Raw genomic sequence first — 16,023 nt, forward strand, 5'->3', positions numbered from 1 at the left:
GGTACTTCTCACTACCTCAAATTATTAGCTGTACTACAATGGGATAAGAACCTTTGCACTTTCCCAGAAAGTCCATTTAGCCTCTTGCCTTTCCTGCTGAAGTTTTCTGTGAGTTGTATGTTAGAGAGAGAAAAAGCCAGAGCTATATGAAAGAGAAGATTATCACAGATCTCCTGGCAAGCATTTCAACTGCGGTAGAAGTGCACAAAGGAAATGCTGTTCCCAGGTGACTGAGGATTCCTATTTCAAAATGAGTGCATCTCATGAAGGCACCAGATGTCAACCAGCAGAAGTCCTGGCAGATTCTGAATGAAAACATTAAGTGATAAGTGTGTTGGCATTAAAAATTACCCAACAGTAGGTCCTTCAAGCAAACAATGAAGTATATTTGTTTAAACAGCGTTGTAAATGCTTGCATGTATTTCACAGCGAAAGCCGAGATTGAGGGGGATTTTTGCTTTACCTGTTTTTAGAGCTCTAAGAAATCTGTTAAGATTCTGTCTACAGAAGTATTTCTCTACAGAACGTATAGATACAGCAACAGAGAAAAACCAACAGCAGCGATACCAACCATTCTGTTTTATTGCCTTCACTGGCAATCTATATTTAGTGAAAACCTTCTGTAGGTTTTTGCTTGACTCTTTCAAGAGGGGAGGTTTTGCAACACTTCTTCTCCAGTGTGAGCACCCAACTTGCATGGCCAAGTTACCACATTAGCTTGGAAAGGTTTCCTTTGCCTAAGGTGTTCAGCTCCCTGTAACTGCATTCCTCATGTTTATATGTTCAGTGTCACGGGAAATGTCTTTATTTTTCAAGGGACCATTTTTCTGCTATTTATTGATAGTGTTGTGCTTAAGTCAATTTATTTTGTAAGTTATTATTCTTGTTGCACAGGAAAGCTTCTGTGGGACATCTGTCATTGTGCCAGAGCTTGAAGGGGCCCTTTATTTAAAAGAAGATGGAAAAAAGTCCTGGAAGAGGCGTTATTTTCTTCTACGAGCTTCTGGAATTTATTATGTACCCAAAGGAAAAACCAAGGTCAGGAAGCCAAATAATCTTTTTAGCAGTAAAACAATTCATGGAGGTAAAAGTGAAGAACTCTCAAGATGACGTTTTAAGAGCACTGTCTGGTGCATCTGAGAGGGTTGGGGTTTTTCTGGTTTAACTTTGACTACACCACTTGTTCAAATATTGCCACGTAGTCGCTGAATCTTGTCACATTTCTGTCCTTTTGATTTCTGTGGAGAGATAAAAGCTTTAATGAAATAGCACTCCTCCGGAAGTCAGTAGGGGAAGGAAAACAGCATAGCACCCTTCAGCTGGTGTTAGGCTGCCAAAATGCTTCACTGTTATATGGGTTCCCTGTGGAAGAATATTTTAAAAGTTCTCAAGTAAACTAATTTCTTATCACAAAAAAGGTGGAATTTTGCTTTGTTTGATACTGACTTTCTGTGCCAGTAACCAGCATGCAGAAATTCTATACATTTTTTCCTACAGTGATCTTTGCCTAGAGAATGTGTTGTGCCTTTTAAGGCTTTTTAAGGCTGCCCTTTGTGTAGAAAGAAGTGAGACAGAAGGATCCATCTGATCAACTCAAATGCACTGACAAATATTTATAGAGTCTGAATTGCCAGCACTGGAGAAAGAAAGGGGTCCTGGACATGTTGCACATAAGGGCAGCTGGCTTCTCATTTACACAGTGATGAGGTAGAATGGTGGCTTCTGGGACTGGTGTGGTTTTTGGTTTTTTTTGTCTTCTGAAAACCACTTCTGTTACACCTTACAGCTCTGCTGATGCTTCATATCTGAAAATTTTAGTGCTGCTGATGGAGCTTTACTGTTATGATTTATGCTGTGAAACTTAACTGTTCTGCTATTCCCTGACTAAATTACAAAGGAAAAAAAAGTAAAATTGATAACTTGTAGTGGTAGCAGTCAAAGCCCTTAAATTTTGAGAGTTCATCTCATGTCAGAGTGGTATGAAGGGTGCACATGCCCCTTGCTGCAGTCATACAGTTGTGGGTAGAGTGATCTTTCATTTAGGTACAGAAACAAACCGTTGGCAGATAATAGTATCGTCAGCTGCTGCAGCTGTTTTGAAATTCATCATATAATCATGTTTTCACTTGTTATAAAAAAGCAAGGAAGTCTGACATACCTTTGGCACTTCATGTGTTATATATTATTCCTTATATGTACTGACTCTCTTCCTACTGTTAGTTTAAGAATGCACACACTTAAAATTCATCTTTCTTCAGTCAGCTTCATGACAGTTAAAAAAATAAAAAGCATAGGCATTCATACACTTTAAAAAAGGTCATATTAATGAGTTTCACATCAAAATTCAATTTGTTCTAACAATGATGTGCTTGGTTTTCATTTGTAGACATCACGGGATCTGGCATGCTTCCTTCAGTTTGAGAATATGAATGTCTATTACGGTTCTCAACACAAAGTGAAATATAAGGCACCTACAGATCACTGCTTTGTCTTAAAGGTAATGTAGAACAAAAATAAGTGCTGCAAACGTCCTACACAGTTTCTTTTGATATGTGAACTTGTTGAAGCTTGAAGCTCCAGGGACCATGATAAGGTAGAATACCTCCTGCAAAATCATCTCTATTTTCTTCTTTGCTTCATTGTTGATCAGCAACATCCCTTTAAAACCTTAATTTTAAGGTAGTCCTGGTAGTCCTATGATGTATGTCTACACTGCATCTATAAAGTTGTCTTCAAAACAAAGCTGAATATGCTTCCAGTGACTGACTGTTCAGGTGACTGGACACATCTGGACAAATGGCACACAAGGCAGATGTATGATGAGAAGACTGGCAGTCCCTAATGTTCATGTTATGAGCACTATGGACTATATGCTAAAAAGTATGTCTGCTTTTTGTTTGCAGTGTAGTCATACCTGTTGAATGGTTTGTTAAACTGAGATGCAGAATCTTGTAGGAATAGACATCTCAAGTGGCATATTTTATTGCACAACTATTTGTGGCAGGAGGGCAAAAGACATTGTTCACCCACTCATGAAAATCAGTGCTTGCAGTTGAAATAAGTATCTCATTGCTGCCTCTCCAGGTTATAGGGCTGCAAATAGGCTGGGAATTCTGCATACTCTCAGGAAAGGAAAAGAAGCCCATGGTTTTTGCATAATTCAGATGGCAGAAATGAAGCTTTGAGGTTGCAGTAATTAGGTCTTCCTTGCTGTCTGTCAGTAATACAGATTTAGAATCCAGAGGGATTACTGCGTACAAAACAGAAGATAATCTTGTTGCTGCTTCTCAATTTAAAGGTCTGCAGTGCAAACAAAGTATTAGAAAACATAGTATCTTGCCATCTCAGAAAAAAGATATGGGAAACATTCAAATCAGAGGTCACTTATAATACCACATTTCTGGCTGTAGCTGCACACTTACAGCACTTTTTTATTCAGTTTCAAAATGTCTGCTAGTCTAGTTTACACATGGCCAGGCAGAAGTGGTTTATAGACCCAGACTTATTTTCTGAAGCAGATGTATTTAATTAACACAGATGAGCAGTTTTAATACCTATGGTTCTCCACAAAATCATCTGCAAAACCCACTTTATCCTTTTCTGAGAAACAAGGGTGAGGCTTCAGAAGTTAGCAGGTAAGCATTGTTTCTGAAAAACACAACTTCTAATGAAAAACAAAAAAAGGAAAAGGGAAGCTGATTTAAAAAATAAGGGGAAATTGATTTTCTAAACAGGTGACTGGTCAAAGAAGTATCTGACTAGTAACAGTTATTCACATTCGGTTCAAATGAAAATAAAAGCATGATTTTTGAAGTGTATGTAGCAATGTGTTTAACTGTTCACAAGGATTAGGAAAGCCTTCTGGACTTACTGCCATCTTTTGTGAAAAGAGGTATGCTGTAAATAAGAACTTACATAAAAAAAGTCACAACTCGACTAAAAAACTTAATTGGATGTGTGATGTTAGCATTGTACCCTCAATGTGAAATGTGAAGAGCAAGATCAAAAGCTCACTAGGGAAAGCTTTGTGTGTCATAGGCTTATAAATGTATGAAACCTACTTAGCAAAACTGTTTGCTTTGATTCTTCTAAAATATGTTTGTGGTATACTATAATAAACATCATATTGATATGATCATTATATCCGTGTAACACTACTTAGTGATGAATAGATTATGTTACAGTGATTATTCTTCATTTTAATTCCCACAAATCAGCATTTGGTAGATTCCTGACCTGCTCAGTTTCAGACCTGGCTTCCTTCAACAGCGGTCTCTTGCAGTGGCTGGAGTTGGTCAGGAATTGTGGGCGAGTATTGGTATCTTGAAATCTGCTGTTGTTTCAAAAGTAGAAGGCTCCTACTTAGGGTGGCTTTCTGAGGGTGAGGCAATGAAGAATTTAATATTTATTATAATTTCTGTACATTAATTTGAATTCTGTATATACCTTTTTGAAGGCATGCAGCTGAGAGGAGTTCTGTTGTATCCCTCTCTTAGCTTTGGATGTTGGAGCTGAGGATGTAATACATCTTGAGATCTGTGGGGTGAGGGAAAGAGCAAAGTTACATGTTTGTCTCTGATGAGATGCTTGGTGGCACAAAAGGTTGTGGACAAGAACACAGAGCCATTTGTTACACTTAGTCACATTTTGTTCATGTATGGTTTTATATGGAAGTCTCTCACAAGAAAGTATCTCTCTTGCTGGGAGACACTTGCCCTGAGATGTGGAAGGAAAACAAACCATCATCCTTGAGATATTTCTCATCCTGCCGTATTTTGAGAATAAAGTCCTCAAGATGAAATGACAGTACTTTTGCAGACAGGTGCAGTGAGCAAAAGGCAATAAACAGGTAAACATATGTCTTTTTTGTACTAGTAACCTAGTAATTTTGAAGGAATTTGGATGCCCAGCTCAGTCCAAGCCAGGTGGAAGTTTCTCCATAGCAAAGGCTGCACTGCTGTGTCTTCACAGCTCTTCCATTCCCCTGTGTGTGCCTCGGGACAGAGCTCTGCAGAGGTTCTCTTCCAGTTACTTGTTTGTGTTGGCTGCAGGAGAAGCTTATCTGTCTTTAAAGCAAATAGGGGAAAGTATTTGGAAGAGTAGCAGCCATAGTCCATGGTAGCTGTTCGCTGAGGATGGCTGTAAAACAAAGGAGATTTTCACATTTTGGAAAATAGGTTAGTCTGCAGCCCATATTAGCTCCAGCAAGCTGTAATGCCACTTTGAAAGTTTTTGAATAATAGGACACTGTTACATTTTTTTAAAGAATTATTGCTTTCTGAGGACCCCCTTAGGAACTGCTGTGTCAGAACAGTGAGCAGTCGTCAGCCAAGTTACTTGCTCTGCTGTGTTTCAAACTTAACAAAAGAAACTGCCCAGCTCAGGGGCAAGAGACCAGCTTGCATTTTATAGTGCCAGGACTTCGCAGCTTCAGCAGTATCTTGCTTCTGTGCTAGGTGGAAAATCTTGCTGAATTCAGAACGAGACATGATTTCCTAGCTTTGAGCACTGAGTTGAAAAAATACTGTGTTTATTTCTGACTGGTTTAGCTAGTTGGCATCCTTACTTCAAGAACAGGGGAAATGCCCTTTGTTCGTTCAAATGGCAGCAAATGGCCAGTGAGGTGGGCTGATTTGGAGTTGAATATGGCCTCGTGCTTGAAGGAAGCATGCCTTCTTTTCCTCCAGTCCCTATTTGAATGATTAGCCTTCTAAACACATAACTAGGCTAAAACCAGTAACATTTGTACTTGCCTCCAAAGGTCCTGTTTCATATTAGCAGGGAGAAAAAACATTTCTTTTTGCCTCCTCCCAACCTTGGTCATCTTTACAGTGTGTTGTTATGTAGGGAAGAGCCCTCAAGAGATATTATAAGAATGAGCAGAGCTTTCCTGCCATTTTTGCATCTCGGTGCCAGGCTTGCCAAGAACTCACAGGAAGGAGGAACCCTATAACTAATGTTAGTCACAACCTTGGTGACTTGGTTTTAGCTAGATCAATGAGATTTCTTAGGTTGTCTGACACTGCCCTGAACTATATGGGCTTTTGCCCCAAAGTCTTCATGACATTTCTTTGAATGTTGCTTCACCTTGCGCTCTAAATGGGATCTGGGCTTTTTCTCCAGTTTTGTCTCTTAGGCTACGGTCAAGTGAGGGGCTCGCAGAGACACTGAGCCTCTGGTCCTAGTGCCTATCCCAGCTAACATGCATCCAGTCACCAGGAGCTGGCAGCTCCCTCTGTCCTGTTTCTTTTCAGTTTCAGCTTCAGCGGTCGTACCTGAGTTACATAGATTGTGCTGACTTGGGTACTGGTGTTAGTGCGGCAACAAAAAGATCATCCACATCGTGGGCAGGTTGCTTTGATACTTAGTGTCCTGGTTTTGGCTGGGATGGAGCTGATTTTCCTCCCAGTAGCTGCTGTGTTTTGGCTTTAGTACAAGAAGAATGTTGACCACACTGATGTTCTTAGTTGTTGCTGTGAGTTCAAGGATTTTTTCCAGTTTCCCATATTCAGCTAATGAACAGGTTTGTGCGGGAGCTGGGAGGGAGCACTGCCAGACAGCCAGCCAAGCTGGCCAACAGAAATATTCCATATCATAGACGTCGTGCTCAGTTTGTGGATGGGGGTTGGCCGGGGCGGGTAGTGGGCAGTGGGATATCGGCTTTTCAGCTTTTCTGGGAGTTCAAATCCTCTCTTGTCCGGGAGTTTGAACTTTGCTGGGAGTTTCATGAAAAATCTGCAAATTTGGTGTTCTGCGATCACTGCTTGGGAACTGGCCGTGGATCGGTTGTTGGGTGGTGAGAAAATTGTATTGTATGTAGTTTGTTTTGAATGCTCATTAGTATCATTATTATTATCATTAGTAGTAGTAGTATTTCTTTTGTAGTCTCATTAAACAGTCTTTATCTCAACCCATGAGTTTTACTTCTTGTCCCTTCTCCTCCCCATCCCACTGGGATGGGAAGCTGGAGTAGGCTTTGCAGCCTGTGATGTTGGAGCTGCACCTAGACTAGCTATTTTAAATTAGCTCAAATATAAATATTCTGGTCTGCAGGATCCATCCTGGAGAATGTTGCTTTTACAGCTAGAGAAGCATGATGCGTTGTGAGTGCTCCTTGCCGATCATTTCTTCCCATTACATCGGCACCCCATTGTATATACTGTAGCTCCGCACAAAAATACAGAGTTATTTGCTTACTTGTTAACCATCAAGACACTGAGGAGATAATGGGGGAAAAGGTGGTGTGCCAGAAACAGTTCAAAAGCACATCACAGTGTCTACCAGCAAAAGAGAGAACACTTTGCTGAGCTTATTCAGGACTTTCCTTTCAGGGTGATTCAGGAGACAACTGCAGTAACTGAACAAAGCATCTGCTTCCTCATATCAGCTCCTTTCAGGCAGCAGAAAGCCCAGCTGGGACCAACGGCAAAGAGCACAGCTGGCTGGTCGATGTCGGACAGCAGGGTCACCTTTCGCTGTCCCTGTGCAGCAAACCAGAACCGACGTGGCTGGGTCCAGAGGATGAGAGTGCAGCCTGGCACAGAGGCCCCAGTGGAGCTGGCTTTCAGGAATCCATAGGCTTTGGGGCAAGAACTATTTTATTTCCCAGTAGCTACTTGGTCTGTGCTGAGCTATAAGCTTCTTAAATTGAATTGTTCTATACCAGCACTAAACAAGCATTCCTCCCTCAAAGGAAGTCCCACATTTAAAAAACAAAAAACAACACAAAGAACCCTCAACATATTCAGAATAGAGCCTCTGAATAAAATAAATGCTTCGGGGGTGTCTGCTCTTGTAAACATGCAGATTCTTCCTATTTTCTACTCAGCCTAAATGTAACGCTTACAAAAATTTAAAGATCCCACTCTTCACTTTGACATCAGATAAAGTCAGTCTTTTCTTGATAGAGTCCGCCATATGCAGAAAAGAGGAAAGGAAAGGGCAGCCAAGTGTAAAAGAAGACCCTTGCTCAAACCTGCATCTGTCAAAATCGGATCTGTCCCTCCGTTCCAGGCAGAGGAGGTGGGAGAGGGCAGCAGCATGGCTCTCCCCACCACCCTGCGGAGAACGCTGGCTGCTCCTGGGAGAGGAACAGTGGGGGAACAAAAATCTCTCTCCTTCACAGAAGTAATTCACACACCCCACACAGCAAGTGCGCAAGTTGGAGTGGTTTGGTTCTTCATGGTCGCCTTTGCATTTACAAATGCAAATTTTTATGCATAGATTCCCAGTAAATCTTCTCTCTCACCTTCTACTAGGTTACATGGGAAACGCTGTGGAAATGGGTGAGACCTTTTGTGATTTGTTTCATATTCCAGAGCTGGAAGTCCTCAAAACCAAGAGATTCCACCATGAAGGAAGGGATCTGTTCATCGTGCTGGTGACAGCATGCGTTGCCCTGAGCAGAAATTGTGAATGTAATGTTTATTTTGTACATTAAGAGTGTCTCTGTGTGTGTGTGTGCTCGCGCGCCTGCACACACTAGTCCAGGACCTTTTTTTTTACACCATGTTGAAAAATCTTTCAAAGCAGACAAATAGCAAGGTAATCTATATGCAAATTTGTTGGTTTAGTCAGTCTGATGTGCCTGTGACAAAGAGGGATTTAATTATAGTTTATTGGTGCTGGTTGTGCTTGAGTAATCTGGAGGTAATGGTGCATAATGCTGAATTAATCTAGGATGAAAAAAATTGGTTTCCTGGGGATAAACTGAGACAAAGGCAAATCATCCTCTATTTCCACAGCTGGGTGCATTTTTCTGTGCACTCTAAGCAGCAAAGATTTCCTGGTGTCATTTGGAAACTGATTTAAAAAAAAAAAATTCTAATGATCCAAAGAATTTTGGAAGTAAATTTTCAAGAAGGAAACCTTCTGTTTGCAACAGTCTAGCAGGTAATTTGGTGTTTAGTCGCTCCAGTCCTGACTCCCTCCTCCCTCACACCCAGCATGCTCCATTGCAGACTGAGTCATGTACACAATGCATTCAACACAGTGACAGTTTAAGAAGGTAGAAGGTGAGAGTTAGCAGTGTTTGCGGTAGAAAATGGTAGGAAAAAAGATGTGGAACAAATGTGTAGTGCAGGAAACGAGGATAGAAAACAGGAGGTTTTCTATTTCTTTATGTGAAAGATTTTAAGATTGTTGTGTTAACATGAATGCTTCAGACAAATACTTCAGCGTAAAATTCATTGCTCGATAAAATGTAAAAGCAAAAGCAGAAATACTCTTTATTACAGAACACTTTCAGATATGTGGGATTACAGTCAGTACATGCACACAGTTTTGCAAGATTAATGCATAAAGAATGGGGAGAAGGAGGACAGAGAATGGACAGTGAGAAATGGAATGTAACAGCTTTGGAAAATATTATTTGCTGCATAAAGCATTTGGTTGCAATGGCTATTACAGATGTTTTTAATGACCGAAAAATTTTACCTCAGTCATTAGAGAAATGTAGTTCAAAATAATAATTTCCTTATAATAGGAAAGTTTCTGTTTTATCTATACAGTTCACACATGTCTTCAAAAGATCAGTTAAGCCTGGTCATCTTAATGCAAGGAGTGCATAGCATCAGAATGTGACCATGTTTAATAGTAGATGGCAAATTTGAACCACTTCAGTGTGATTTTTGAAAGGTGCTGAGTATTAACTCTACTTGCAGTCATGGGAGCCAGAAGAGTCTCAGCTGTTCGGAGAAGCTAGCTCAACATAGCACAAGGTCATTGGTAGAAGATACAGTATGCAAAAACATTGACCATTTTGTGAAAATTTGGGCTAAAGCCAAAGCTTTTGATCCAAAGTTAGTCACTCTTTTTATGCTTCTGGCTGTTGTTTCTGCCTCAGAGACTGGGCAATGATCCATATATTTTGGGGCAAGGAATCCAATGAGATGCCTGAATAACTTCAGTTTACTTTTCATCTTCAGTGTTGGAAGAAGGCAAAGCAAAAGAACATTTTATTGGGATAATCTCTGATTTCTTGCACACATGGCCTTTAGTCATTTGTTTTGGCACAAACTGGAGAAACCACATCGCTGAGTTCCCATTTCTTCAGGTTTTCAATGTGTTCTATCTTTTTTTCCTTAGGCAGAGTTTATATCTGAAAATGTAATCTGTGAACAAATATTTTTTTAAACCTCTCCAGAAAATAAGCTCTTTATATTCAAGTGCTTCTGCGTTCTTTATCTCTAGACTGTTGATACTTGTAGAGGAGACAGTGGGTCAGGACAACACTAGATTCTGTTCCAGACCTTTTCAATGCTTTTCCAGGTGGAACACAGCACACCCTTTAGCAGCCTGATGTTTGAGGTGCTCAGGCCTTAATAAGTAACCAGACAGGTTTCCAACACTTCCAAAAATCAGGCCCAATGATGCTACTAATTCATCATTATTGAGAGTTTTGACATTGACAGAGAAAAAAGTTCACTGTAGTCAAATTATGTTGCATTTTAATACACTGTATTATTTTTGAAGGACTATTCCATGGGAAATTTTTCCCTGTGAGAAAAATTGTGGAGTCCCTGTCTACTTGCATATTACTTTTCATTCAGACTCTGAATTCTGGGGTGTTTGCTTTTTAAACAGTTGTCTTTCATAATTCATTTTGGTGCTGCATATTTCAGAGGCAAAGGTGATAAACCTTTCCAGAGGAGATGTTTTCACTTTGCTGTCAGATGATTTTAATGACGTTTTCAGGGCACAGAATGCACCATGTAGCAAAATAATGTATCTGTCTCTATGCATGAGATGTGTAAGCTGTGGCATACTAAAGTTAGTGTTACTTTGCCTAAAAATACCGTATTTCTCGTATGACAGTGATGATTGATATTGTTATGACCTCTATTAGTCCCACAGAGAGGTTATTACAGGGACTATGAATCTAGTTTAGCAAAAGCAGACTTGCGTAGTGACTACATCTCCTGATGTCTGTGTGCTGTACTAAACAACTATCCTGAGACGCAGGAGCTGTGAAAGAAGGAAATTGGTTCTCATGGATCTTCACACCAAGTCGTCATTTCCAGGGACTTTCAGCTGTCCAGATTCTTCTCTGAATTGATTATCCTGTGTCAGCATTTTTATGTACTATCTAATAGATTTTGCACATGACCTGAAGTTTTTAGTGGAGAGTCAAGCTTGTAAAGGTCACTGTCGACAGCAGAGACTTCTGCCTTTTGTGCTGCCAAAGTAATTTCACTATGGTAGAGTTCTTCCCAAGTGAGCAAGCTGCTGGGTTGGGGTGTGACAGTTCCTGGCTGAAACGTTATACCTTCCTATCCAAAGTAGCATGCTTCATGCATCTAGAAACCACAGGAAGCCAAATGCCTCCAGCAGGGTCACTTTCTAATAATCTTTTACATGTATAAACCTTCAGTATTAAGCTTAGTGCTGCTGGTGTTTGGTCCCATGGTCTGGCCTTGCACACAGCTATAGTAGGCAGGCTCTGCGCTGCCAGCAGGCAACAGTCCTGCTTAGACCCAATCCAAAGCCCAGGAAAGGTAATGGGGATACTTCCAGTCAACGTCACTGGGCTATGGGTCCAGTACAAAGTGGTGGTTTATGTGTCATTGGTAGAGTTACACATCAAAAGAGAGCCAGTGCTGCTGCTACTTCTCGGAAAGTGGGAGACAATACAGTTATTGGCTGTTACGAAGTGAAGGTACAGACTGCCTGCATGGCTTTGAGGTGTTTAACCTTCCTTATGAGAGTAGAGTGTTCAGCAGCTTCCTAGTTTGGACTCTAATTGACAGAATATACTTGTAACTCTGCATTTAATCATGGTTGCTGATTGGAGTAATTTAATCAAGGAATGATTGGGGTAATTTGGAATAGGCCCCACTGGTGAATGTCAGTAGTTAAGACGGATTGCCCAGTGGAAACAATAGCTAGTAAAAGACTGGGTAGAGGGTAGGCAATAAATAATTCCCATGTTGTCCAGCACAGGACACTCTAGCTTTGTTCACTGGCAGTGCCCTCTCGACTTCTCGTGATGGTAAGAACACCACAGCCTCAAAATATTCGTGGACAGGGTAAGCAGTGAGGGGAGCAAGCTTGCTGGTAATGCTACATTATTCAGATCATTGAGGAAAGGACAGACTGAAGAATTCTGGAAGGGCCTTGTGAGGCTGAGGTTCTGGACAATAAAATCGGAAATAATGTATACTCTAGGTTTACACACAGTGATGTGCATAGGGACAAAAGCGATCAGAACTTCACCTGTGAAATTACTAACTTTGAGCTGACCTGTACTGTTCAAGAGCAGGAAGCTGATATAGTATATAACTTGATGAAAGCTTCGTTTCAGTGCTCAGAAGTGGTCAGATATGTAAATCAAGAATTAGGAATGATTAGGAAAGGCATAGACGATAAAACAGTGAACATTGCCACATTGTGGCACAAGTCCACAGTTTCCCTTCACCTGTGCAGTTCTGGTCCTCTCATCTCAAAGAGGATATAATAAACATGGAAAAGGATCAGGGAGGAGCAGCAAGGATAAGCAAAGGTAAGGAATGCCTTTGACTTGAAGAATGACTGCAAGACTAGAAGCCTGTAGGCAGGAAAAGAGACAACTTGCCAGGAATATGATGCAGGTCTCTAGGCTCAGGAGTGGCATGGAGAGGTATGGATAGGGGTCAGTCATTCAGTGTCTTTTCCAAGACAAGAACATTAAACAAAGCTAGTAGCAGTCAGGTTCAGAGCAAAAGGAGGTGGTTCTTCGTAGAGTTTGTAGCAGACCTGGGAAAATTGTGCCTAAAAGATGTTGTGGATGCCAGAACTCTCTCTGGGCTCAAGAAGAAACTGAAGAAGTGCCTGGAGAAGAAGTCCATTGAAGAACCTAAATACGGAGAAACCCCATCCGGCTCAGAAAATCCCCTGACCTGAAAATAGTTGCAGACAGGGAGAGTACAGAGAAGGAAGTATCATATATGCTTGTCTTGTTCTTTCTCTTCCCTCAGTATCCATTTGTGGCCACTGTCAAAATCCAGATACTGGGCTTGGGGACCTTTGATTTGACACAGTACAGGTGTTCTTGTGAAACTGGTACTTCTGTAAAGTGCCCAGCAGGAAAGGTCTGCAGCAGCCCCTCTGAGCTCCCCAGCAGCAGATCCCTGTGGCAGGGCTGTGGCTATTTGCAGCACCATTACCTAGCGTGCTCTACACCATGTCCTCCTCTGCCTTGTTTATGCAGTCTGCGCTTTCTTCCAAATGTTTGCATAAATTACCTGTTAAATTATAGAAGTATTTTTTTTTCTTGTAATAAAAAACTGGTGATAGGTATGGTGTTTGAAAATGAGCAGAGATACATAGACCCATTGGACTTAGTTGTTATGGAAAAGGAGGGAGGTTTTTTTGTTTGTTTTTTTTTTTCATTTTTGAAAGCTTTGGGTGCCATCTGCTGGGTTCAGTAGGACCTTACACACGGGAGCAAAATTGCTAGCTGCTGGTTGAAAAGTGCTTGAAGAATTTAATTTACCTGGGGTTGCAGTCTCTTTGTTTGCACCTCCTGGTTCTCTTGGCATTGATGGTGATAACCTTAACTCATGTCTGTGGGCTGTACTGTGCCACACAAACACCTGCTTACGGTTTGCTTTCAATAATAGCATTCAGACTGAATTCTCTAATGGTTTTCTCTGTGTTTGGTCACGTAATGGAGAAGAGGTGGGAGGAAAGGAGCAGCTGGCATAGTGTCCTGGTCATGTGTTACAGTAGCAGAGCGTGCTCTGAGCAGCATTCAGGCTGTCCAAAGCTGCCAGAGACAGGGACAGGCAGACGCTGGGGAGCTGGAGAAGGCTGTTTGTCCAGGTTAGTGCCTCTGGTATGTGCCACAGGTGTATAGCAGCAGGGTACGGCTCTGTGTGAGGGGCTGTGTGAAGGGGTGGTGTGTGGGTGTGCCGGGTGGGTGAGGCACAGGTCCATGGGACAGGCATGGTGCCTGCTCTGCAGTTAAGGCACCTGGTGACAGCCAGCTGGCATCTGTGGGCTTGCAATGTGAGATGTGCCTAGCTCTCACTTTGGGAGTGCCCAAGAGCAAGGTAAGAGACTAAGGTAGCCATGGGCCCTTCCAGAGCGCTGAAGCAGACTTTGTGCATTCACAGTCCAGGGGAGATGGCCAGCTGTGTGTTTGGAGGAAAATGGCGAACAGTGTGACCTGTGTGAGCAGCTGAGTTCAAACACGCAGGGAGCTGTAACAGAGTTACCCACAGCACTGCCTTGGGACACATCTGTCACTGTGAGACCCCTCAAGAGTAATAGCCCTTTGGTTTTTAATTCCTCACAATTACCTCCCTGGTGTGTTCACTCTCACTCCGTAACTCGATGATGCAGGGCTTTGGCAGCAATACTGGCTTGCACAGTCCCATCATCTCACCCATCCCTTGCTACTTGTTCTCTCCCCAAGCCACAGTGCCCCTTATCCCCATGCCGTATGTGAGGCTGTGCTGTGTACTACTGGGTTTAAAAATATAAACCAAAGCTACAGCATGATGAACTGGGTTATATTTAACCCAGACCAGTTCCTTTTTTCAAATCACAATGTGGCCTCATTGGGTCAGCACAAGCAAGGCAAGCCTGGTGTCTGCAGCGCTGAGGGGGGAGCAGGGGACATGTGCCTGAGAAGCAAGACCTCTGTATTCAGCTCTGCTTTTGGACCCCTGGATCATTCAGCTGTGGCCAGGGTTTGGCGTCCGCACCGGGGATGGCCCAGCCACCAGCAGGCATCTACGAGGAGACATTTGGCACCTACGTCAGCCCTGGGCTGGTAGGCTGCTCCAGCGCTCTGCACTGCGAGGGGTCCTTCTGAGCTCCCCACATCCAGCACTGCGCTGCTTTGGGCGCTCCACAATGTGCATAAAACCAGGGTCCTTGCTGCTAGGTGGAGGTATGCTTTGAATTTTCAACTGCACAGGCCAAATCCTTGGAGCACATTTGGCTGCTCTTTTGTGCATTCACAAGACTTCACTAACTGTGCACCTGTAATTTGTAAGAACAGAAATAGAAATGAACACATAAATGAGGGATAATGAAGCCTTTTCCTTTGGTTTCATTCTTTTCCTTGCATATCAAGAGATGTCAGTGTATTATTCCATCCAAGACACAGAATCACAGAATAGAATTACAGAATGTTCGGGGTTGGCAGGGACCTCTGTGGGTCATCCAGTCCAACCGCCCTGCCGAAGCAGGATCACCTACAGCAGGCCGCACAGGATCTTGTCCAGGCGGGTCTTGAATATCTCCAGAGAAGGAGACTCCACAACCTCCCTGGGCAGCCTGTTCCAGTGCTCCATCACCCTCAGAGGGAAGAAGTTCTTCCTCAGGTTCAGACGGAACTTCCTGTGCTTCAGTTTGTGCCCATTGCCCCTTGTCCTATTGCTGGGCACCACTGAAAAGAGTCTGGCCCCATCCTCCTGACACCCACCCTTCAGATATTTGTAAGCATTTATAAGGTCCCCTCTCAGCCTTCTCTTCTTCAGGCTAAATAAGCCCGGCTCCCTCAGCCTTTCCTCGTAGGAGAGATGCTCCAGTCCCCTCACCATCCTTGTAGCCCTCCGCTGGACTGTCTCCGGTAGTTCCTCATCTTTCTTGAACTGGGGAGCCCAGAATTGGACAGAGTACTCCAGGTGAGGCCTCACTAGGGCAGTGTAGAGGGGAAGGAGAACCTCCTTCGACCTGCTGGCCACTGCATCCCAGGATCCCATTGGCCTTCTTGGCAGCCAGGGCACACTGCTGGGTCATGGTCAACCTGCTGTTCACCAGCACTCCCAGGTCCCTCTCCACAGAGCTGCTCTCCAGCAGGTCCGCCCCTGGCCTGTACTGGTGCATGGGGTTGTTCCTCGCCAGGTGCAGGACCCGGCACTTGCCCTTGTTGAATCTCATCAGGTTCCTCTCTGCCCAACTTTCCAGCAGCTTTCTCTGCTCTAGCAGGGGAACCAAATTCCTTCAGTGTCTTAGAGAGGATGGTTAGTCCTCTGAACAGTAGGCAGCCTGGCATTTTGGTGATCTTTGAGTTGCAATGGTACGTCGCCACAT

The 16,023-nt window shown here is 42.9% G+C and overlaps 1 protein-coding gene across 2 annotated transcripts in view; it reads left to right on the forward strand.

Annotated features, from left to right (window-relative positions):
• Positions 1 to 16,023, forward strand: part of APBB1IP (amyloid beta precursor protein binding family B member 1 interacting protein) — a 75,085-nt gene that overhangs the window by 45,526 nt on the left and 13,536 nt on the right. For both annotated transcript variants that reach the window (XM_075419562.1, XM_075419563.1), the window contains exons 9-10: positions 895 to 1,038; positions 2,387 to 2,497. In XM_075419562.1, the coding sequence (XP_075275677.1) occupies positions 895 to 1,038; positions 2,387 to 2,497 (255 nt within the window). The remainder of the gene's footprint in view (positions 1 to 894; positions 1,039 to 2,386; positions 2,498 to 16,023) is intronic.

The sequence above is a fragment of the Opisthocomus hoazin genome, chromosome 4 (assembly GCF_030867145.1).
Source record: "Opisthocomus hoazin isolate bOpiHoa1 chromosome 4, bOpiHoa1.hap1, whole genome shotgun sequence".
NCBI lineage: Eukaryota > Metazoa > Chordata > Aves > Opisthocomiformes > Opisthocomidae > Opisthocomus > Opisthocomus hoazin.